The 24,769-nt window shown below is 47.5% G+C and overlaps 1 protein-coding gene across 2 annotated transcripts; it reads left to right on the plus strand.

The window, feature by feature from the left end:
* The first annotated feature begins 265 nt into the window (after positions 1-265).
* On the plus strand, positions 266-17,016 carry NARS1 (asparaginyl-tRNA synthetase 1). 2 transcript variants are annotated; one of them, XM_051851183.2, is made up of 15 exons: positions 266-485; positions 1,492-1,574; positions 4,506-4,571; positions 4,670-4,762; positions 4,849-4,938; positions 6,125-6,203; positions 6,550-6,620; positions 8,346-8,432; positions 11,286-11,507; positions 11,604-11,803; positions 12,163-12,298; positions 12,617-12,730; positions 14,873-15,004; positions 15,295-15,426; positions 15,906-17,016. In XM_051851183.2, exons 1-15 carry the CDS (start codon positions 443-445, stop codon positions 16,035-16,037), a joined length of 1,680 nt encoding a protein of 559 aa, XP_051707143.2. In that variant the 5' UTR covers positions 266-442; the 3' UTR covers positions 16,038-17,016. The 2 variants fall into 2 exon arrangements, with proteins under 2 accessions (XP_051707143.2, XP_051707144.2); XM_051851184.2 differs by having other exon boundaries at positions 1,495-1,574.
* Positions 17,017-24,769: the final 7,753 nt, after the last annotated feature.

A 24,769-nucleotide genomic window follows, 5' to 3' on the forward strand; every position in this document is an offset into this window, starting at 1 on the left:
GGTGGGTGCTCAATACATTTGCTGCTGCCATTAATTCAACCAGTATTCCAGCAACTGGGTGCCTAGAACGACACCCCTGGGCTGGTTTCCCAGGGGCTCAGGCGCACCTATTGCTAGGGGCGGAACTGGATTTCCAGGAAAAAGTCTGAGGCTTGGGTACCGAACGCGACGGTTTGGGGACGTAAGTGTCCTGGCTGGATGGCGTCCTCAGAACTCGCAAACGTTCGGGGAGGGGCATTTCACCTCTTGACCGGAAGTTGCCTCTGCCCTGACAAAACATGGCGTCCTCAGCGCCACCCGCCCATCTCCGGTAACCAATGGCGCCGCGACGCTGGGCTGACTCACGCGTGCGACCTCGGCACTACGCTGTATGATGCAACGCTCCAGTCGGGGAGCCTCCGGAGCACGTTGGGGTGATTAGGCGGCGGTAGCGTCGAGGCCGATGTCCTTGGAGGTGACCAGGGCGACCGCAGGGATGGTGCTAGGTGAGTGATGCTCTGCGGGCGGCGCGGCGCTCTCTGCAGCCGAGTCCTGGCGCTTCCCTGCGAGCCCGGAGCAGGGAGGGCGCGCCTCGGACACGGATGTGCGGGACTAAGGCCAGGAGGGAGGCAGCCAGGGGCCTGGCCTCTCCCGCGACCTGGTGGGCCAGGCCGGGCGCTGCTCGGGCGCTGCTCGGGCCCTGGGAGCCCGGGGCTGCGATGGCGGCCGCCTTGGGCCCCTCCCTAGGCAAGAAATGCCGGGTCGCCGCCGTGATGCAGGCGCTGGGACGGGTCAGACTTAGCCCCCCGACACGCAGGTCTTCACGGGGATCGTCCGGCGAGCGACTCCAGCGTTTTAACGCGCTTCCGCAGAGCCTCGCTTTGTGTAGAGATTTCCAGGGAGACCATACGGGGCAGTGGGCAAAAGCAGAGCCGGAAGAGGCTTGCGTGGATGTCACGGTTGGGGATTACGGTTGTGTGCAGCCCTCTGCAATGTGTGAAACTCAGATGTCCCGTTGGCTTTAAAGACCAGGGGCGACTGGCTTTTTTTTTTTTTTTTTTTTAAATTTGCCACCTGTGCCCCGGCCTGCGCTGTGTATTTATTTCAGCCTACAGATGGTGGTGATTTTCTTTAGTCTGTAGATGGAGAAACACCCCCCCCACGCCCTCCAGCAGGGTCACCCTGGCTTTTAAGGTACAACACTCAATATTCCCATCTAGGTCGGGCTGCCTTGCAAGCCCTCGTTGTACCTAATCAAGTAGATGGAAACAGTAGCACCCATTAAAAATCGTCCAAGTTCTTTTTGGAAAGCTTAGTCTATAGCCAGTGTGTCTTTAGGAGAGGAGTGTCCCTGGAATAGGGCAGTGGGAACACGGGGGTGATGCCGGTTTGTTTTGAACTCTGGTGATTTTTTTTTTTTAATGCACGTTCTGTTTACCAAGGTTAAAAAATGGGCCAAGTAGTTGTATATAAGGTGACTGACGAGTAACTTATTCTCGTTTTGTGAAACAGCAGAGCTGTATGTCTCCGACCGAGAGGGCAACGATGCCACAGGAGATGGAACCAAGGAGAAACCGTTTAAAACAGGCCTAAAGGTAGTGTCTCTTCTGAGCAAACAGACCCTCTGCTTACTAATGGCTCGCGTCAGTCCTCTGTAGCCGGTCAGAATTTTATTTCAAGCACAAGGCTTTGAAGAGCACTTTTCGGAAAAGGGGAAGTTAGGAACGAATGCAGATTTGTAGCCTTAAGGTTGCCATGAGCTGACCAAAGTCTGCTCTGTGTGAACATTTAAACGAGGTGCGGAATCTTGGGATGTCTTGCTCTGGTACATCAATTTGCCAGTTTTTCAGTTTCTGTAAGAACACAAATCACCTTTTCAGTCGCACGGAGCTGATGGCCCGGTGACTCCTACCAGGCCTACTGGTGACTTGACCGCAGCCCACAGTGTGGTCCTGAGCCTGGAGCCTCAGGGGTCTGATGAGTATCGGCACACCGAAGCGTGCCTGTGGGCCCGAGCAGGCACGTGACCCCGGAGCGTGCAGCTGATGAGTAGGCCGCGTTTCTCAGGGCCTGGAGTTCGCACGTGAGTTCAGCACAATGCCGGGAAGCACACTGGTGTGGAAAGCCAAGTAGAGTTGCAAAGGGGTTGGTTCTTCGAGCACAGGGCCTCACCGTAGAGGTGCTGCATGGCTAACTGCGTCAGGTTAAGGTGTGGCCCAGGCATCCTTAAGTAGCCGTGGACTCGCCAATTAAACCAGAATGGCTACAGCGGCCACATGGGAAGATGATTGGAAGTTCTCTCCTTGGACAATTCTAGGGAAAGCAGGGCACTGACACTGCTGTTTCTACACATCCAGGCCTGGCCTGCCCACCTGTTGTGACATTAATTTAGCTCTTGTCAGTCTTTCTAACCTGGCACACTCACTCCTCTATTGGGTCATACCATATGAATAAAAAGAATTATTTATTTGAAAGGCAGAGTTAGAGGAGAGATGGAGAGATCTTCCAATCACTGGTTTGCTCCCCAAATGGTCACAAGGACTGGGGCGGGGCCAGGCTGGAGCCAGGAGCCAGGAGCTTCACACAGGATGTCTCCAGTGTGGGTGGCAGGGGCCCAGGGACTTGGGCTGTCTTCCGCTGCTTTCTCAGGCGCATTGGTGGGGAGCTGGTTGGACAGTGGAGCAGTCAGGGACTCAAACAGGTGCCCATATGGGATGCCAGTGCTGCAGGTGGTGGTTTTACCCATTTTGCCACAGCTTTGGCCCTGGGCCTTGCTTTCTTTTTTAGTATTTTAAAACCAGAACATACATTGTGTGATTTATTGTTGAAATTCTCAGGATGTGTGAACTGGGTGCCACAAGAGCTGTCATCCTGGGTCAGGTGCTGTTCCTTCGTGGAATCTGTGCCTGAGTCTGCAGCGTGCGGCGTCCAGGTGCCTCACCGAGCAGTCCTGGTAGTCTTCAGTCTCTTAGCCGTGGCACCCCGTCATGCTTTGCATGCACTTGGCAGGGGAGCCCCATTTGCCGCAGGCCGACTGCTGAAGGTGGTAGGCCTTAAAGCCCCAGTGGCTGTGTAATGTGTGCGTCTTATTGCGTCACTTTCCAAACAAGGACATTCCCTTTGTCATCTCCTACACCCAAGACCAAAAAGACCTGAAGGAAAGGCACTTCCGCTGCATTGCTCCCTGGCCTTGCTTTCTGATTCTTAAAAAGGAACTCTCTTTCATTTCTGTGGTGTTGGGCCCAGGTGAATGTGGTTGTGGGTGGAAGTATGTCATTCTGATTTGGGCAGTGACAGTTTGGTTCTTTCAGTTCCAGCAATAGAAAAGGAGGGATCAGTACAGGCTGTTGCATAGTAAATGAATTTTGAATGCAAATACAAATACAGGCATGCGTCACTTAACAGTAGGGTTGTGATCTGAAAAGTGTGTCATTGACGATCTTGTTACTGTGTGAACGTGGTTGTGCACTCACCAATGAAGACAGCTACGCGTCACTAGGCAGTATAATCTTAGGGGACTGCTGTTGTACACATTGTCCTCTGGTGGCCAACATGTTGTTAGGCAGTGCGTGACGCTTTGTGCTGTTGAATTGTTGAAACAGTGAATTCGCTTAGGTGTTTGCAGACGAGCCAGTCTCCCTCCTCTGTAGCACTCATAGACTTAGGACTAATGGCCCTTTTGAAAAGGTCCCTTTTTTTAGGTTTTGGATCCTGGGGCCAGGATAATAATTCATTTGCATTTCTTGTTTGAATTAATAATTTCATGGAAATTTTGCAAGAATATTGGAGGCAATTAATGAAACACTCATCTTTTATGCACTCTCAACTAACTTTGTAAAAAAGGAACACAAGCTTTAAATTAAGAAATGATATGATATAGAAATAATGCTGGAAGTGTCCCAGAATTGGTGAAAAGAAATATTTGCATGTGAGAATTTTACAAGTTAAATGAAGCCTAGGCTTTTATGCACTTGACCACTATTTTGTTGAAAGAGGATCACAAGTATTTTAGACACTTCCCTGATTTAGGTGTTGTCTCCGGACAGTGAGCATTTGCCGTTAGCCGTCTCTTCTGTTGTCAGTGTGGGTATGCTGTGGGTTGGAACTTGCTGGAAACACTGGAAGGGTTCTAGCAGGGGTGGGAAACGTTCGGCCCACGAGGCCCTGGAAACTGATTTGTGTGTTCCTGTTGAGGCAACCTGCAGGCGGGACTCCAGATTCAATAAATCTGTAGCAGGCCAACTTTTAAGTTGGTGGTTTTGTATGGCCCGTGAATGTTATTATAAATATTGAAATGGCCCTTGGTGGAAAAAAGGTTCCCCACGCACTCTTGACAGAGCAAAGCGTTTCTTGGTAGGTTCAGCCACTCTTTCAACATTGACTTTGGCTGTTAGGGCCTCTATTGTTTTCTTCTTGGCTCTTGACTGTGTTCTAGATTGTTGAAGGTGCCTCATAATTGATTTTTCATTTTTAAGTATTGTGCAAAGTTAAATTTCTCTTTTCTCTCTCCCTCCCCCCTACCCAAGGCTTTGCTGACAGTAGGGAAAGAACCTTTTCCTACCATTTATGTGGATTCGCAGAAAGAAAATGAGGTAGGGTGAACCAGAAATTTGACTGAATTTTATTTTGTTAACAAATTTTCATCAAGGCATAGAGATCTTGAAAAAGTTTGATGTCTCTGTCTCTCTAGAGGTGGGATGTTATCTCCAAAACACAGATGAAGAACATTAAGAAAATGTGGCATCGAGAACAAATGAAGAGTGAATCCCGGGAAAAGAAAGAGGTGAGCTGTGAATGTGCCCCTGCGAACCGTTTTGGAGGTGGAACACTGGACACCGTGCTAATGCATTGCTGTATCCTGAAAACTAGGCAGAAGACAATCTGAGAAGAGAAAAGAACCTAGAAGAAGCAAAGAAGATTACCATTAAGAACGATCCAAGTCTTCCAGAGCCGACATGTGTACGTGCGGAAATCGTCTCTCGTGTCCTGGGCTTGGCTCCGTCAGTCTTTTTTTCTGAGTATGGAGGCCGTGCCCCGTGGTTTGTTCCTTTACATTGGCTGCCTTTGCTTTCCTTGCAGAAGGGATAGGAATGAGGCTTTACCAAGCCTGGGGGCCAGGCCTGGCGGTGCTTGTGGGTGCTCAGGGAGTTTTCTCCTCTCTCGGATCCATTTCCTTCCCGTACAGTAAAGGGGGGGAGATCTGTGATTTTCACCAGTGTTTAAATAGATGAAAAGCACTTAGAACTTCTGAAATTGGCTTTCCTTTTCCTCCTCCTATTCTTTCTGGAACCCAGACAGATTGCCGTGTTGTGAATGGATGTCATCTGATGAGTTGTCATTCTTTCCCACTTGCCTAGTGAGGGAACCGGGTTTTTGAGTGCCCTAACCATCGCTGTCTCTAAGCACCTTTCCCATTCGCTCCCCAGACGAAGCGCTGATCTTTGTTCCTGTCCAAGTCCTAGAGTGTATGGAGGAACTGTGGGTCATCAGAGGCTCGGTGTAGACTTGGATTGTCACTTCTGGGGGAAGCAGGTGCCCTACTAGTGACCCATTGAATTCATTTATAAATTGATTTTATATAGTGGTATATGAGATTCTTCTGGGTTTTTCTCATTGCCAGTTTTGCTCTAAGAAAAGAAGACTTGTATTTGTTTTTTTGTTTGTTTGTTTGTTTTAATTTTTTTGAAAGAGAGAGAGATGTCTTCTATCCACTGGTTCACTTCCTAAATGGCCGTGCTGGCTGGAGCTGGGTCTGTTTGAAGCCAGGGGCCTGGAGCTCTTCAGGTTTCTCACGCTGGTGCAGGGGCCCAAGGATTTGGACCGTCTTCCACTGCTTTCCCAGGCCACAGCAGAGAGCTGGATCAGAAGTGGAGCAGCTGTGACTCAGTGGCGCCCACATGCGATGCCAGCACTACAGACCGTAGCTTTACCCACCATGCCTCAGCGCAGGCCCTGACTTGGATTTTGTTAAACCGTTCGAATATGGTGAAATGTATTTGATTCCGACCCACAGTAGAGTGATTGCTTCTAATTTTGCATCCTTTGTAATTTTTAACACTTTACTGCAGTCTACCTAGTGTTTGTGAAAATGCTGGTGAATGATATAGGACATAATTAATTGGTCAAATATTACTTATTTTGACAGGTGAAGATTGATGCATTAGAAGGCTATAGAGGTCAAAGAGTGAAGGTGTTTGGTTGGGTCCATCGGCTGCGGAGGCAAGGTGAATGGTATAGCTTTTCTTTTAATTTTAAATATTCCTGGTGTTAGATGAAGAAAACATTTTAAAAAATCACTTAAGGGTAGTGTGTGTGTGTGTGTGTGTGTGTGTGTATGCGTATGCTGGCTTTTTAAAGGATACAGTGATATATATATATATACTAAATTTGTCCTTAAATGAGAACACAACTATTGAAAGGTTAATAAGGCCATTGGAAGGAAGAGGGTCACGTGGGAGTTTTGAATGTTTAACGTTTAACCTTGGAGTTTCCTCTGTCTACAATTAAATCATGAAAAGTACTCTGTAAGTCCCTTGAACACTCTGGCGAAATTTCTGTTCCCATTTTTAGGAAAGAATCTAATGTTTCTGGTGTTACGGGATGGTACAGGTTATCTTCAGTGTGTCTTGTCGGATGAGTTGGTAAGTATTTTGTTTCACTTACAACTGAAAGTTTTTCACTAGGTTCTCTTATTGTTAGTTTTGAGAATTTTAAGCTCTATATAAACTTTTTAAACCTTTATTATGAAAATGTCATGCATTGTAGGTATGTGTAATTTTTAATTGTGAATTATACAATAATAAAGCTGGGAGGAGAAACTTTTATTGTGGAAAATTTTCCAACACATAAAAAATAGAGCATAATGGAATCCTCATGTGCCCATCACCAGGCTTCAGTAATCAGCACCAGCATACAGCTTAGTAGTCCTGGTGTACTGGTCCCTCCCTCTGCTCCCCTCCTTACATTACTGTATTCTTATACTTGCATATGCACGTCTGGGATGGTGAACTACCATCATCACTCCCACCCCAGATTAGCCCAACACCTAAGTGTTGTCCAATAGCCAGTCAGATTCCCCCGGTTAATTCTCAGTGCCTTTTTACAGCGGATTGGTTTGAATGAGGAGCCAGATAAAATCCTGCTACCTTAGTTGCCATTGCTCTCAAGTTTTTTATCTGTTACATTGCTTCTTCCTCCCTTACCCTTGGTGTTCATTTGTTGGGGGAAAAAAAATGGCCATTCTGGATTTGATTGATTGCATGCTTGTGGTGTCATTTAACATGTTCTTTTCTGTATTTTCTTTTGAACTGGGATTAGATCTGGTTTGGGGTTTTTAAAATCTTTTTAAGGATTTATTTAAAGTCAAGAGTTAAGCGGAGAGAGAAGGAGAGGCAGAGAGAGAGGTCTTCCATCCTCTGGTTCATTCCCCAAATGGCTGCAACAGCCAGAGCTGTGTGGATCCGAAGCCAGGAGCCAAGAGCTTCCTCAGGGTCCCCCATAGCGGGTGCAGAGGCCCAAGGATTTAGGCCATCTTCCTTTTTTTTTTTTTTTTTTTTGGACAGGCAGAGTGGATAGTGAGAGAGAGAGAGACAGAGATAAAGGACTTCCTTTTTGCCTGTGGTTCACCCTCCAATGGCCGCCGTGGCCGGCACGCTGCGGCCGGCCCACCGCGCTGATCCGAAGACAGGAGCCAGGTGCTTATTCTGGTCTCCCATGGGGTGCAGGGCCCAAGGACTTGGGCCATCCTCCACTGCACTCCCGGGCCACAGCAGAGAGCTGGGATTTAGGCCATCTTCTACTGCTTTCCCAGGCCATAGCAGAGAGCTGGATCGGAAGTGGAGCAGCCGGGTCTCTCTACCTGCCATACCACAGTGCTGGCCCCTTTTTTGGGTTTTGAAAGCAACAGCTTCATAGGCAAAGCTGTGTTCTTCTGACTGCATCACATCCAGAGCCATGTGGTTGTCTTACTGTAGGATTAGCGGGGCCCAGTGTTGACAGCCTTATCCCTCCATTGTCGAGTTCCCCCAGCACTTTTCTTCTGATAACTTCTGTGCGTATTGAACACTGTAGTGTAGAAAGGATCTGTATTAAAAAAAATTGAACTGTCCGTATTTTTAGGTGACATGGGCTCTCATCATTTATGCATGCATATGTATATAAAGTGTGTAAATGTTTATATATCTGCTGTGGAGAAATATATCACTCACAGGGACGATTCTTAACATTAAACATCAACAGCAGACTTGGTTTTTCTTTAGCTAGTATGACCAGGTAACTTATTTGTGGAAATGCCCTTAGATTTTTGTGTGTAAGAATCATTTAACGTCAATGTGAATAGCTGAATTTGAATTGTGATCTTTTCATAGTGTCAGTGTTACAACGGAGTGGTCTTGTCCACCGAGAGCAGTGTTGTGGTGTATGGGATGCTAAATCTGACACCCAAAGGCAAGCAGGTGAGTGGACTGGGTTCCTTGCTGGCCAGTGAAGAATGGGTCTTTCTTTCTTTCTTCCTTTCTTCCTTTCTTCCTTTCTTTCTTTCTTTTTTGACAGGCAGAATTAGACAGTGAGAGAGAGAGAGAAAGGTCTTCCTTCCGTTGGTTCATCCCCCCCCCCCCCCAAATGGCCGCCACAGCCGGCGCATTGTGCCGATTTGAAGCCAGGAGCCAGGTGCTTCTCCTGGTCTCCCATGGGGTGCAGGGCCCAAGCACTTGGGCCATCCTCCACTGCTTTCCCGGGCCACAGCAGAGAGCTGGACTGGAAGAGGAGCAACCGGGACTAGAACCTGGGGTACCGGCACCGCAGGCAGAGGATTAGCCTAGTGAGCTGTGGCGCTGGCTTTTTTTTTTTTTTTTTTTTTTTTTGACAAGGGCATTTCTTTATTTGCTTATTTTCCTGTGTCTGCTTTTATACTTTGGGTGTTTGGGAATGAACCACTTGCTAGATTTAGTTTGCCTTTAACTTCTCTAGTGAAATACATAACACTCTACAACTTGTCTGTGTTCCTTTTCTGGGGCTATAACAGAATACCATGGATTGGGTAATGTATAAAGAAAAAAAAGTTAATTTCTTGAAACCGAGAAGTCCAAAATCAAGAGCCATGTCTGACGAGGGCCTTGTTTGCTCCTGCCAAGGTGGGAGGCATGACATGGTGAGAGGCAGACAGTGACAGATCCTGAAGGCTCCATGCTCACACTCCTGAGACAGTGGCATTAATCCAGTCATGGGGGCAGATGACCTAGACACTTCCCATGAGGCTGCACCTCCCAGCATGCATTTTGGAGGGAACAGACATTCAAACCATAGCACACTCATAAAAAGAACTCAAGGAATTGATTTTACAGAATTCCTGAATAGTCCTCATGGGCTCTACTACAGCTACTTTGCTTTGAGTCTGTGAATCACTTTTCAGCAAGGTGGGAATAAAAGCCACCACCAATTTCAGCACAGTAATCTCAACCTCAGCTTTCTGAATGGGATTTGAGGGTCTCTTTTAAACATAATTAAATGGGGCAGGGATTGTGGCGCAGCAGGTCAGGCCACCCCTGACACGCCAGCAGCCCACTTTGGGGTGCCTGGGAGGGAGTCCTGCCTCTACTTCCTATCCAGCTTCCTGCTAGTGTGCCTGGAGGCAGCAGATGATGGCCCGAGTCCCTGCCACCCACGTGGGAGATCCTGATGGAGTTCCTGCCTCCTGGTCTTGGCCTGAGCCAGACCCAGCTGTTGTGGGCATGTGGAGAGTGAACCAGCAGCTCTCTGTCACTCTGTCAAATAAATAGTAATTTTTTAAAATATATATTTATTTTACTTGAAAGGCAGAGTAACAGAGGGAATGGTAGAGGCAGAGAGAGAGAGAGATCTTCCATCCATTGGTTTATACCCCAAGTGGCCATGATGGCTAGAGCTGGGCCAGTCCAAAACCAGGAGCTTCCTTGGGGTCCCCCACATGGATGCAGGGGCCCAAGCACTTGGGCCATCTTCCTCTGCTTTCCCAGGCACATCAGCAGGGAGCTGGATTGGAAGCGGAGTAGCCGGAGCTTGAACTGGAACACGTATGGGATGCTGGCACTTTAGGTGACCACTTAGCCATCTTTGCCTCAGTGTGGTCACCATAAGATACATTTTTAAAAAAACAAACCAAAACATGTATTTATTTGAAAGGCAGAGTTACAGAGAGAGAGGGAGAGACAGAGATACCTTCCACCTCTGGTTCACTCCCCAGATGGCCAGAACTGGGCCAGGGCTGGGCCAGCCTGAAGCCAGGAGCCAGAAACTCCACCCGAGTCTCCCAGACAGGTGCAGGGGCTCAAGCACTTAGGCCATCTTTGCTGCTTTGCCATGTGCATTAGCAGGGAGCTGGATTGGAAGTGGAGCAGCTGGTACATGAGCTGGCGCCCATACAGGATTCCAATGTTTTAGTCGCTGGCTTTACCCTCTGTGCCACAACACCTGCCCCTGGAGCTGTTTATGCTTTAGCCAGCAGGCATGTAACCTACCAGTTGCAGTTAATCGTTCATAATTGTAGTTCAGATAACTGCTGTGATTATAATTACTAAGAAAGCAAACAAAGAAATGTACCACATAGCCACAAGAGGGAGGAAATTAGAGTGGTAATCGACTTGAAATCTTCCTGAAAGGGAATAAAAGCTGTATTAAAAATGAATGTCTCAGTCAAGTTCACTGAGTTTGGCTTTGATGTAATATGATTGCAAAATGGAGGAATTGTCATCATATTACTTGGTATCTAGTGTTTGGCACAAGGATAATTATATATTCCATGATATGTTGCTTTTAAAATAAGTTACTTTCAAGGATTATTATGGTAGCTTGTGAATATTTACTCCATACATATATGTGTATGTATCTCCCAAAGATAAATAGTTTTCAGTAAAACTTTTCTAAATTAAGTTTTTTAGTGTAGGTAAATATGTTAAATTATTGGGCAAAAGCTGGAAATAATATGTGACAATGTTAAGTAGTTAGTAGTTAACTCCATTTGTGGGATTAACAGTTGATTTTATTTTCTATATTAAAAATATATGTGTGTTTGAAAGAAAAATGTAAAAATATCAATACAACACTGAGTTTTTGGGTAAAAATAGCAACATAACATTGTTGGGTAAAAATGTAAAGACATCAATGTTATATTGAATTGTTGGGTCTCTGTTTTTAGTAGGGCAGTACTAATAGTGATGAGATTCTCGAAATAAATTTTTACCAAACATTTTGACTCAAAATCTTCAGTAGTGTTCAAGGTTTTTTTCCTTTTCTCTCCCAATCTTTCTCCCCAACCCACCTGAAAAATTTAGGCTCCAGGGGGCCATGAACTGAGCTGTGACTTCTGGGAACTGATCGGGCTGGCCCCTGCGGGAGGAGCTGACAACTTGATCAATGAAGAGTCTGACGTCGACGTGCAGCTGAACAACAGACACATGATGATCCGGGGAGAAAACATGTCCAAAATCCTGAAAGCTCGTTCAGTGGTCACCAGGTGCTTCAGGGACCACTTCTTCGATAGGGGGTATTATGAGGTAAGTGCGTGCTCGCCATCCTTTGCAAACTCTGCCTTGTTTGCTGTTTTGGAACTTGAATAGCAGCAATTTACTCCTCCTCCTCCATGTGAACAGGTGACCCCTCCAACGTTAGTGCAGACGCAGGTTGAAGGCGGGGCGACGCTCTTCAAGCTTGACTATTTTGGGGAAGAAGCGTTTTTGACCCAGTCCTCTCAGTTGTACCTGGAGACCTGCATTCCGGCCCTGGGAGATGTTTTTTGTATCGCGCAGTCATACAGGGCAGAACAATCCAGGACACGAAGGCATCTGGCTGAGTATGAAACTGTCTTATTTATTTCTTTATTTTAAATATCTTTTCTGTAAAGAATCTTTATGTAGTTAAATGATGTCTGTACACAGAATTAGATACACTGAAGATATTGGGAGACTATGACTATGTTAAGTTTTGCCTCTTAACGTCACCCCTAAGTTTTTCACTTTGCTTTAATCATTTACGTGTTAAAGAAAAAATAAGAAATCACACTTAAAGGGGAGTCCAAAACTAAGGGAAGAGTTGGAAATTGATTTCAGGGTTGGAATTTTGTCTTTCTGGACAGTTTTCCAATGTTAAAAACGTTGTGAAAAGCTTAACGTAAGGAGAAGAGCAGCTCTGAGCTGGTGTCCTATTCTTCAGATACACTCACGTGGAAGCCGAGTGCCCCTTCCTGACCTTTGAGGACCTCCTGAACCGGTTGGAGGACTTGGTTTGTGATGTGGTAGACAGAGTCTTGAAGTCTCCCGCCGCAAGCATAGTGTATGACCTCAACCCGGTAGGTGGAGTGTGTTGCAAATTAAAAATGATAATCCATTTCTAGGAGACAGTGAAGTCTTCACCTTCATTTTTTTTTGTAGATTTGATAGCTTTTTAATTGAAATAAGTAAATTTCGAAGACTACGATTTTATATTATTATTAATAATTTTGGAATATTTGAACTTACCTAAGAAGTTTTCCGTCTTAAGAATGTAGTCATCTGGTTTTCTAGCTGAAATGATATTTAATAATAGTGGTAAATAGCTTTTTTCTCTCATGAAAGTGTTAGTGTGAGTGGTTTCTTTATATATGCTGTATTTTTCCTTTCTGTTGTAGAGCTTTAAGCCCCCGAAACGCCCTTTCAAGCGGATGAACTATTCAGACGCTATCGTGTGGCTGAAAGAACACAATATAAAGAAGGAAGATGGAACTTTCTACGAGTTTGGAGAAGTACGTGTTCCCTTCTGATCAGTGTTTCAAAGGTGGCGTTGCACTTGATGCGGTGCGGCCTGCGGCTCGAGGGCGAGGAACGCGGGCGTCGTCTGCAGATCCTCAGATGCGAGCTAGTCCCAGCACCTGCGGCCTCCTTGACCTAGCATGTGTAGATAAGCCTGGGAGGGGTGGCTCTCCGCCAGTGCTCAGTGAACGACCGGGAGCTTCCGCTTCCTTCCCTCTCACCTTGGCCGTCTCATTCGTTGACGTTGACTTCCGAGGTCCGTTAGCCTGGCAGGGGTGCTGCAGAAGATGGTGAAGCCTTTGGAATTACTTGCAGAGTGCTGGTGTCTGCATTTGTTTCTTTATTCTGGAGAAAGGATCAGGTGACTACCACCCTCACAGCAGTGATCTAGAACTCCCTCGTGTGGAAGGAGAGTCAGAGACGATACACTTGGTTTCAAGGCAAAACCAAGAGCGGAGGCCTTGGGGAATGCCTGCCAGTACCGCTGATAAACTCAGCTTATTGTCTGAGCCTGGAAGCCACCCTCCCAGTGTGCACTGGGGTGGAGATTGTGGACACGTTCAGGGCCTGCTTTCCTGTGTGTCTTGTCCTTTGTCCCAGAGCAGATCCCTGTTTTTCAGACTTCAGTGGGGTGTACAGAAAGATCCCTCTGCCCCTAATTATAGCTTAGGCTGAGCCCCAGTGTGTGCCGAGATCCCAGTATGAGCTAAGAGATCACGCTCTCCCACTCATTCCTGTTTCCTCTCCATATCTCTGGGAGCCTAGGCTCCTGGGACCAGAGTTTGAAAACAAATGGCTCAGCTCTGTGTTAGTTTTTTTTTTTTTTTTTTTTTTTTTTAAGATTTATTTATTTATTTGAAAGGCAGAGTAGAGAGAGAGGGAGAGTCAGAGAGAGAGAGATCTCCCACCCACTGGTTCATTTCCCAAATGGCCTCAACGGCTAGAGCTGGGCCAGGCCAAAGCCAGGAGCTTCATCTGGGTCTCCCACATGGGTGCAAGGGCTCAACCACTGGAGCCATCTTCCACTGCTTTCCCAGGTGCATTAGCAGAGAGCTGGATCGAAGTGGAGCAGCCGGGACTAGACCCAGCACCCATAAGGGATGCCAGCGCTGTAGGTGGCCACTTTGCCCACTGTGCCACAGTGCCAGCCCCTCTGTGTCAGTACCGAGTCTTGTCCAGTTCTTGCCATCAGTTTTACTGAGACAGGAGTTCAGTTTTAGCTTGAATTTATTTGTAGTTTACTGAAAGATGTCTTTAAGAAAGAAGTTGATTTATCATCACCCAGCATGCCTTGGCTAACTAATCCAGGGTGGATGTACATAGGAGTGTGACATGGGTTGCTGGTTTTACAACTGTGTCTTAGCAGCACCGAAGGCGTAATCATTTCAGTATGAGAAAGTGCAGGGAACAGGAGACTTTAAAGGTTAGTGCTCAGTACCATATTCTGTGCAGGTCAGCGATATTCTGGAGCATTCCACAGTGACCTTATGCTTTAGGACCTAGAGAGTGGACTCTATCGAACGGGCCACTGGACACGGCTGCTTGGGGTCTCACAGCTGAGGTGTCGGGGTTTTCTTTTGTCATTCCTCAAACAGCATGGTGCTTGAGTTATTCTGGAGAAGAGAAGATCTTCTCACACTTCATTTTATAATCGTGGGGTTTTTTGTTTGTTTTTAAGGTTTATTTATGTCTTTGAAAGGCAGAGAGAAAGAGGTCTTTCATTGCTGGTTCACTCCCCAAATGGCCGGAGCTGTACTGATCTGAAGCCAGGAGCCTGAAGCTTCTTTCAGGTCTCCCACGCAGGTGCAGGGGCCCAAAGACTTGGGCCACCTTCTACTGCTTTCTCAGGCTGTAGCAGAGAATGTGAATTGGAAGTGGAGCAGCTGGGACTTGAACTGGTGTCCCTATGGGATGTCGGCAGTGCACCTGCTATACCACAGCACCGGCCACTATAACTGTGTGTGTGTGTGTGTGTGTGTGTTTTAATGTCTTGATTTCTTTCGTGAAGATATGGCTCCTAATGCAAATGTGGGTTCATGTTTCGGGTCGTGGCATGTTGGTATGGGGTGAAACGGCTACTTCTGCCTGGTTGGATTTGGAGTTGTGGATGTTAACGAAGTCTTGTCTGACCTCAGGATATCCCAGAAGCTCCTGAGAGGCTGATGACAGACACCATTAATGAACCCATCCTGCTGTGTCGATTTCCTGTGGAGATCAAGTCCTTCTATATGCAGCGATGCCCTGAGGACTCCCGCCTCACTGAATCTGTCAGTGGTGGTAGAATATTAGCGATTTTACTCTTTAAAGGGGTGGGCGCTATCATTTGGAATAAGATACGGCTCTTGGCAAATAGTTCACCATAAATGTAAATTTCAAGAAGTGGGTTTTTTTCCTCTCCTGAGTGGGGTTGGAATGCTTTGTTAAATTAGACTAGTGTTTGAATTTTGCATTAATCCCAGTCTTCGTTTCGCTCTAGGAGTTTAATTGTGATTTTCATTTCCCCTGTAGAGCACTGCTGTTGGTAACTGTGCACTTTACTCTGGACTTGTGTTTAAAGGTGGACGTGTTGATGCCCAACGTTGGTGAGATTGTGGGAGGCTCGATGCGTATCTGGGATAGTGAAGAAATGCTGGCAGGTTATAAGAGAGAAGGGATTGACCCCGCTCCCTACTACTGGTACACAGATCAGGTAAAAACGTTTTTCAACATTCTCTAAAATTTATTCATTGTACTACTTCTGTGTCATTGAGAGTTTTTAAAGGGAGGAGTTGGGGGTAGTACTTTGGTGTTTGAACCATATTCAGTTTTGTGGTTATAGTTGTGGCACATGTGTATTGCCAATTTTGTCTTGGCTAAGTTCTGTGTTAAATTCCTGTGAAAACCTTAACTGGGGCCCTTGCTCCTTGCTTTGATTTTTAAAAATGTCGCTAGAGCCTACCAGTATCTGGTACTGTGTTTCGCTTTCTTCTGGAAAACAGATACTTCTTCCCTGCGGGGCACTTAATCCCCCATTTACTTTTCATACTGAATTATTTCTTTCTGTTGGTTCTTGAAGTCACACAGAGTCAAAGTTGGATTCTTAACCATCGTGAGCTAGCTCCTGTAACTTAGATGAAATTTTACACTAAGCCTTTATTGCTCCCCTGTCCCCTTCTTATTTTGACATAGAGAAAATACGGGACATGTCCTCATGGAGGCTATGGCTTGGGCTTGGAGCGGTTCTTAACCTGGATCCTGAACCGGTACCACATCCGGGACGTGTGCCTGTACCCTCGGTTTGTGCAGCGCTGCAGGCCCTGACCGAGTCCTCCTGCAGCATAAACGAAGGAACTCCGTTCGTGCAAGGAGCAGACTGCCTCTTTCCAAAAGGAAAAAACAGAAAGCCAAATCGTCCCTCTTCTGTCCCATTGGCCTGTAACTATTTGTTTTTCTCTGTTTTTGATTCCTCTTACCATGAAAAGTCGTCCATATTGCTTGAACATCAAGCAGCGTTGCTGTCATTTGAAGAAAAAGAGTATTCATTGCAAAGTTTGGAAGAAACGAGTGGCATGGAGTTCTGTAGTTATGGATCCGTTTCAGCATTTTATCCAATTACAGGCTCTAGTCATTGTGTTCTATGTACCGGATATATAATTAAACAGTTCTTAATTATGGCTTAAGACATTCCAGTAACTTAACCTTTCCATCCTCTTAGCAGTAACTGGAATTTGGTTTCTATCATTTTCTGGTGTCAGTGAGTTATAAGAAACATCTTGGTGGGGGGAGAATTTGGCAATAGGGCATAAAAATCTAGTATCAGAACAGGGTATAACCAAGCACTAGAAGTTGGAATCAAATGGAGATAGTCTTGACATCAGTCATTACTCTTCTAAGTCCATATAGCTGCTTAGAATTCCAAGGCCTGTGAATTGACATGGAAGAAATAGTAAAAGATGGACTTGCTGGAAGAACATGAAGTAAGAGCATAACTGGTTGCGGGGGAGGGGGGGGTGTGCTTTAAGTCACAGCCTCCCACGTCACTACAGAGGCAAGTGCTCTCCTCTCCTTCCTGATCATCCCCGAGTAGTTAGGGTTCAGTGAGTTCCGGAGGAGTTCGCAGCCGAGCGTGGCCGCGTCTTCCCCACCGTGCCCTCGTGTGCGCTCTGTGCTACCTTATTAACTCACAGCAGGCTTGTTGAGTGACTTCGCTTCAGATTTGGTTAATTTCCCCCCCAGATGCATGCCGTGTATTCTCAATAGGCTGTATTCCCAGCAATCAATAAATGGACACATGCCAAAACTCTCTGCTGGCTTAATTTTCCTAAAGTGGAAGTGTTTTTGTCTCATTAGTTCAGACCTCTTGCATTTGTTAATCGTCGTCTTTTTCGTGAAGTAAATATTTAAATGTAGATTTATAAATGCAATAAGACACCGCAGGCGGAGGCTTAACCTTGTGCGCCACAGCACGGGCCCTGCGATGGTTCATCTTCATAACCGACTTCCTGACGGTGCAGAAGCTTACCCATGCGTCATTCTGCCTTTCAGAATAATATCCAATAAATTACCCATGATGTCAACACTTCATTAAAAAGTGAGCTTTCTTAGATGATTTGCTCAACTGTGAAAAATGGACATGCTCTGGGCATGTTTAAGCTAAGCTAGGCCAAACTATGGTTGATGGGATAGGTGTATGACATGCACACTTGTCTTAATGATATTTTCAGTGTATGGTGGGTTGATTGGGACAGAACCCCATTGTTGATAGAGCATCTGCCCTTAAATATCAACTTCCCCTTTAAAAATCCTTCAGCCATTTCTGGCAACTCAGTTTCTACCTTGTTTGATTGCTCCTCCTTTGGGAGGGGTTCTCACAGCCTCCCCCTGAGGGCTTTTGTTTCTATAGCTCTCTCTGCACATAAGCTTCCTGGGGTGGGCGTGGTGGGGGGCTTTATTTCCATCCTGGACCTGACAGTGCCAGCACTGAGACAACTGCAGGGTTGTTTTCCATCATTTCTCCATAGGTGAGCACCAAACCCATTGGACACAGCCACGTGCTTGTCCTTTTTTTTTCTTTTTGACAGGCAGAGCTAGACAGAGAGAAAGGTCTTCCTTCCGTTGGTTCACCCCACAAATGGCGCTGCGCCGATCCGAAGGCAGGAGCCAGGTGCTTCTCCTGGTCTCCCATGCGGGTGCAGGGCCCAAGCACTTGGGCCATCCTCCACTGCACTCCTGGGCCACAGCAGAGAGCTGTCCTGGAAGAGGAGCAACCGGGACAGAATCCGGCGCCCCAACTGGGACTAGAACCCGGTGTGCCAGCGCTGCAGGCAGAGGATTAGCCAAGAGAGCTGCGGCGCCGGCCATGTCCTTCCTACAACGTAAGGCGTGCTCAGTTAGAGACAAAACAGGATGAGGTCCGCAGCACTACAGCTGCACGTTCAGCTCTGTCTCAAGCCAGCTCTTGGGCTGATGAATGTGCTTCTGACTCCCCCGAGGCTCGAAGTCTTAGAGTTGCCGATTCTAATTCCACCTCCCCCTGATCTCCTGGCTGCCAATTACCTGTCCCCTCCTGTCCTCCTGCTTGCCACTGTCTGTCTCTGTGCTGTCTTCATTTCCACTGCCCTCCCCTCCACACCCCTCACATGGACCTGTGGCCTCTCCCCCGCACATTCCCTGGCTGCCCTCTCTAACAGCCTTCTAACAGCTGCCTTCCCCAGAGCTTGGCCCTGGACAGGCTGCTGTTCTCACTGACTGTTGACTCCTGTGGCCTTTAGGGGTCCATGTCCTTAACAGAGTGTAGGTCTCAGGCTCTTCTGGGGCCACATGGCCGTCGTTCTGCTTCTCATTAGCTGGTCTGTCGCCCCGGGGTCTCCCACGTCAACACCCTCCTATCCGGCCCTCCGAGTAGTTCTAACCCACCTGGGGGAGCGGCTTCCTCATCTCCCAGGTGGTAGCTGGGGAAGCATCTGCTAGCCTCCCGTCCCCCTTCCATAAACACGTTGGCTAGACAGTACTCTGCTCCCTAAATCCTAGCTGAGCGTGAATGGGACATCTCAGAGCATCGGAATTAAGGGATGGGGCTCAGAGGGAGAGCTGAAGGTTAGGGCTGGAAATTGAACCCAGAGGAAGGCACTGAGGCCTTTGTGTGTGTGAGTTTCCCCAGACTATAACCCTCCGAAAGGACTCGCTCCATCCTAAGCACGGTGGCCTCCTCATATACCCGGCCCCTCGAATGGCCCTGCAGTTAGGGCCAGAGCCCCGACCCTCTGTGAAAGGAAATCCAGGAGACTGTCCCACTCGCCCCAAGAAGGACAGAGGCTCTCCAACTGCCCAGCGCTCCAGGGAGGGGAGAAAAGTAACTGGGAAATCAAATCCTGCGTTGGGGGGGTATCCACATGGCCTCCTGCTGTTCTCTAATATCCCTGCCGCTGGTTGAGTTGTGTCCCCCCAAAATGGGTTGGCTTTTTATTTTTTTTTCTCAAGATTTATTTATTTGAAAGTCAGAATTACAGAGAGGGAGAGACAGTTTTTTTCCAGGTCTCCCATGTGGGTACAGGGGCCCAAGGACTTGAGCCACCTGCTGCTTTCCCAGGAACTATACCAGAAGTGGGGCAGCTGGGACTCAAACCAGCATCACAGGTGGCGGTTTACCTCTGGTTCACTTCCCAAAGGGCTGCAATGGCCAGGGCTGGGCCAGGCCAAAACTAAGAGGAAGGAACTTCTGGGTCTCCCACGCGGGTCCAGGGTCCCAAGCACTTGGACCATCTTCTGCCGCTTTCCCAGGCACATTAGTAGGGAACCTGGATCAGAACTTGAGCAGCTGGACACAACCCAGGGCCCATTTGGGATGCCGGCACTGCAGACAGTGGCTTAACCAGCTGCACTGCAGCAACGGCCCCAATATGTTGACATTTTAACCGCTGGTACCTGAAAAGGTGACCTTATTGGAAAAAGGTTCTTTGCACAAGTCTTCAAGTTAAAATGAAGTTATTAGGATAGAGCTTTAATCCACTGATTGGCATCTGTGAGAGGGGAAGACGGCATGCATGTGACAACAGAGGCAGGGACAGGTGATGCAGCCACAGGGCAGGCATGTCAGGATCTCGGGGCATCACTGGGAGCAGGAAGGGGAGAGGAAGCATTCTCCCCACAGCTTCAGAGGGAGCACAGCCCTGCGCTCTTGGATCTTGGATTAGTAAAGCCTTCAGAACTGGCGACAACACTTTTCTTCCTGGTTGTGGCACTTTGTTCCCAGCAGTCTAGGAAACTAATGCACACCTCAAATGCATCCCCCAGCCCTGGCTGGTCCCTCAGCTGCAAACCATTACTCTCCCCCCCGCCCTGCCCCATCTCCCTCCGTCTCTGCAGGCCCCTGCTGAAAGGCCATCTTTGCAGAGGCTACGTCTGCCTGCACTACCGAAACTAGCAGTTCCGGGCCCACTCCATTCCTTGGTCACCTCTGTGCCTCTTCATGGCCTGGCCATTCCTGACATTACGTTATAAAAGGATATTTCAAGAACTTCATAGAAAAATGAAACAAAACATGGTTATTTTGGTGCAAAAAAAATCTGAAAGCCATGCATACAAGGCATTTTTACCAAGTTTATGGGAAATGAGTATCATGAAAAAGCTATACGTAGATTTCAATTATTTTTGGCATCAATATGAACTTGTCACTTAATTTCGTCTTCCACGAACTTTTTGAAGTCCCCACATGCATCTTTTGCATTTGTTGTGAAACAGTCTTCTAGAAAGGCAGTTCTGTGACAGCAGAGACTGCCCCTTTCTTTGCTGTGTGCCAGTGCACCTTATATGGCTGATGTAAAGTGACTCCACACATAGAAGGGCTTGTTTCATAAACAGATGAGCTACCTTTTCACTCTTTGATCATCCATGCTGCCTGCTGTAATGCAGACACTCAGTAAGTATGTGTGGATGGTCTGATAAGCCCATCACTAAGTCAGTCAAATGCACATCATGTTGGCTGGATTTGGTGGCCTCTGTCATAAAGCAGTTGTGGGGAGCATCGATCAGGCTTCTCACCGTTTGTCACACGCAGCCACTGTTTCTCTTGTGCTGAACACGTCACCTCACCACCCCCCCCCCCCGCCCCACCCTGTTCTTTTTCTGATTAAGGAGACAGAGTTGAGTAATCTAAATTTGGATTGTGTAGCTCAGAGTTGCCAGTCAGTGCAAATAATGGGTAAAGGCAAGCCCCGCTTCCCTGAAGCATCGAGCTGAAGCCAACAAATTCATTTTGTTTAGGATCAGAGGCTGATGGGCCAGGGCTGTCTGTGGCAGCTTTCCTCACTGATTAAGTCACCGGGGCAGAGGTGCTGCTTGTGTGAGACAGCCCACACACGGTGCCTGTAGCTTTCTGTTTGCTAATGGAATTGGCATGATTTTTTCCAAAGATGTGTAAGAAAAAAATGCAATTATATACATGAGAGTACTTCAAAAAGCTCATTATTAAAGGAATTAAAGGTGCTGGCACTGTGTATATCAGGTAAACCACCACCTGTGGTGCTGGTTCAAGTCCCAGCTACTCCACTTCCAGTCTAGTTCCCTGCTAATGCATCTGGGAAAGCAGTAGGAGATGGCCCGAGTGCTTGGGCCCCCGCTTACTTGGGAGACCTGGAGGAAGCTCCTGGCTGCTGACTTCTGTCTGGTCCAGCCCTGGCCATTGTGGCCATCTTGGGAGTGAGTCAGCAGATGGAAGATCTCTCTCTCGTCTCTGTCTCTCCCTCTCTCTAACTCTGCCTTTCAAATAAATAATAAATCTGTAGGGTATTTGACACAGCATTTGAGCCATTAGTAGGGATGGCTGCATTCCATATCAGAGTGCCTGGTTCAAGTAGTGGCTCCACTTCCGTTCCAGATTCCTGCTAATGCACACCCTGGGAGGCAGCAGCTCAAATAGTTGGGCCTCTGTCACCCACACAGGTCAGTGGGGCTCCTGGCTTCAGCCTGGCCCAGCCCTGGCTGTTGTAGATTGAGATTCTTGTTCTCTACCTTTCAAATAAAAGGAAAATAAATAAAACTCAAAAAGTTTATTTTGCTGAAAAATTGGAGATCTATGTATACAAAGGATCTTCAAAAAGTTCATAGAAAATGCACATTATATTTTTCAAAGAAGTTTTGCATCAAAATAACCTTGTATTTTATTCACTTATCTATTTATTTAAAAGGCAGAGAGAGAGAGAGAGAGAAAGACATCTTTCATCTGCTTATTCACTCCTCAAATGCCTACAACAGCCAGGCGAGGCCAGGCTGAAGCCAGGAGCCAGGGACTCCATCTGGGTCTCCTATGTGGATGGCTGGGACTCAGGTACTTGAGCCATCATTGTCTGCCTCCCAGGTGCGTTAGTAGGAAGCTGGATTGGGAGAAGTGTAACCAGGACTTGAACCAGGCACTCTGACATGGGAGGGAGGCGTCCCAAGTGATGGCTTAACCTGCTGGGCCACGATGCCTCCCCAAACCCTGTCTTTTAATTCCATTTTCCCATGAACTTTTTGAAGTACACTGGTATATGAATCCCATATAATCTTGCAAAGTTTTTTTTTTTTTTTTTGCCTCTCAAGGGCTTTTTCAGCTTTCTTAGGCAACTTGTATTGGGAGTTCACAATCTGTGGCTTAAGGACTGTGCTTAATGACAGCTTTAAAGCATATTCTATATTTTCATTTCAGAAGATCGTAAACACTTGTTGGAAAGCTGCTCTAGCTGATGTTTGGAATAGAAAAGCCACCGACTAGAAACAAGGATTGCTATGGTACCCTCTGTTGGGGAAAAATATGATGTTCTGTTTTCAGTTATGACTCCTTAGGAGGTTTTAGATCTGAGGGATTTTTGAATGAGTTTTTAAAAGACAGTAAAAATGCAAGTACAAGCTGTGAATAAAATGAATGAAATGGTGTGAATTTGCTTTTAAAAATATGATGTTGATATATTTAATAAAGCCTGCGGGATAGCTCCTGCCTCCATCTGGTCAGGTCCACAGTTAACCTGTCCTCACCGTCGACGTTGAGCCTATAGGACTTGGTACCTGATGCCTCCTCACTAATCATTAGCCTTTCTCCAGGAGGGGCCAGAAGCCCGTTATCTCCCGCTAGCAGGAGGGGCCCAAGGCCAGGAGGGCGGGGGTGATTGACCTGGGGCCTCCCAGAGGTGACTGAGAACAGTTCATCTAACGCACACATCCAAGCTCCCTGCCCTTGTCAGTTCTCTGGTCTCGTCCACACATCTGCTAGCACAGCATTGCTAAGTATGCTGTCTTTATGGTTCACTTAGAAGAAACGGGTTCAGGCTTTTGGTAGAGAAGTAGATTTTCCATAAAGCTCACCTCTTGAAAGGGCCATTTACAATTGACAGATTTGGGGCTGGAGTTGTGGCATAGTAGGCCAAGCCTCCACCTCTGGCGCCGACATCCCATATGGGCACCAGTTCAAGTCCTGGGTGTTCCTCTTCTGATCCAGCTCTCTGCTATGGCCTGGGAAAGCAGCAGAAGATGGCCCAAGTGCTTGGGTTCCTGCACTCACATGGGAGACCCGGAAGAAGCTCTGGGCTCCGGGTTCGGATCAACTCAACTCTGGCAATCGCGGTCATCTGGAGACTGAACCAGCAAATAGAAGGCCTTTCTCTCCTCTATCTGTAACTCTACCTCTCAAATAAATAAATTAAAAAAAACCCGATACAGTTTTTGTTATGAGATTTTATAATTAGCAAAATGTTAGGTGGTTTGATCCCTGGGGCAAGTTTTGCTCTCCTTTTCTCAGGGAACATCTGCTCGAATTTAAGATCTGGTAGAGCATATGAAAGGCAATCCATTTAATTTGACATCTTCTGTTGTGCTTATAACCGAAAGGAAACCGTAATAGCCAAGAGGCTAATTCAATGGAATGTTCCGCCTGGCGTGCCCCTGGCCCTCCTTCTTCCTTCAGGCCTTAGCCTGAGCTGCAGGGAGGCGTCTCTGAGCCCCTGAGTTGGCATCTCTTCACTCCCCAACCTTGCTCATTCTTCTCTATGACGGTCCATCGTTCAAAATATTACAAAGAAGCTCGTGGAAAATGGAATTAAAAGTGTCTTTTCTAGAGAAAAAAAAAACAGTGGAATTCATGCATAGTTCTTTCTTAATGCTCACTGTCCGTTAGTTTTTGAAGACCCCTAGTGCATATTGTACTTATTTCTGTACGACCCCTAACCCTCTTGTGAGTCCCCTGTTGGCCGTGTTCACTGCTGTTTTCTCAGTGTACACAGGAGGTGTTCAATAATTGTTCAGTGAGTGATTCCTGAGACCTTTCTGGTCTTGCACTCTGCCATGCTGTGAACATTTATGGACAGGGGGAGCTGGCAGATGGGTGGGGATGGTTAGACACGAGGGGGGTGTGCCTGGCTCCCTGCAACCTCTGTGGGTGAGTTGGAGGGTGCGTGTTCCAGTAGGGTACAGACAAACCTCATCAAACTCTCCCTTCAGGAAATGCACCCGCCAGGCTGGCCTTTGCATTTCTAGTGTCACCCGGCAAGCGCTGCTGCGTAGCGGTGATGCAAAGAAACGGAATGTGACATAAATGTGTAATGCACACTTGTGCGTGACTATGCAGGCAAACTGGAGAACTGAGGCAAAAGCATCCCACACCTAAGCGGCAGGAGTAGCAGCAGGCACGTTGAGAAAGCCCCCTGCTGAGTCGTGGCCGCGGCTCCTGCTTTGGCCAGCTTGGCAGATGCCACCAAGGCATCCGTCCAGCACAACCAGGAGTCCAGTGCCCTGACATCCATGGTAGTGGTTGAGCCAACAGCGCAGCCTTATCTCATGTAGGGGCGGGCCCCAGCACGGACAGGCTCCCCGCGAGGGGCGTGTCCTCGTCTGACCCGCCCTCCGGACCACGCCTCCCCAAAACAGCGAATCGGAGTGCTCCAGTAAGGCGGGCTCTCCGCGAGGGGCGTGTCCCCTCTTGTCCCGCCCCAGGAACCACGCTTCCTGGCAGCGAATGGGAGCGTGCCATAGGGCGGGCTCTACGCCAGGGGCGTGTTCCCGTCTGGCCCCGCCCCAGAGTCCCC

The sequence above is a fragment of the Oryctolagus cuniculus genome, chromosome 10, assembly GCF_964237555.1.
Source record: "Oryctolagus cuniculus chromosome 10, mOryCun1.1, whole genome shotgun sequence".
In the NCBI taxonomy this organism is placed as follows: Eukaryota; Metazoa; Chordata; class Mammalia; order Lagomorpha; family Leporidae; genus Oryctolagus; species Oryctolagus cuniculus.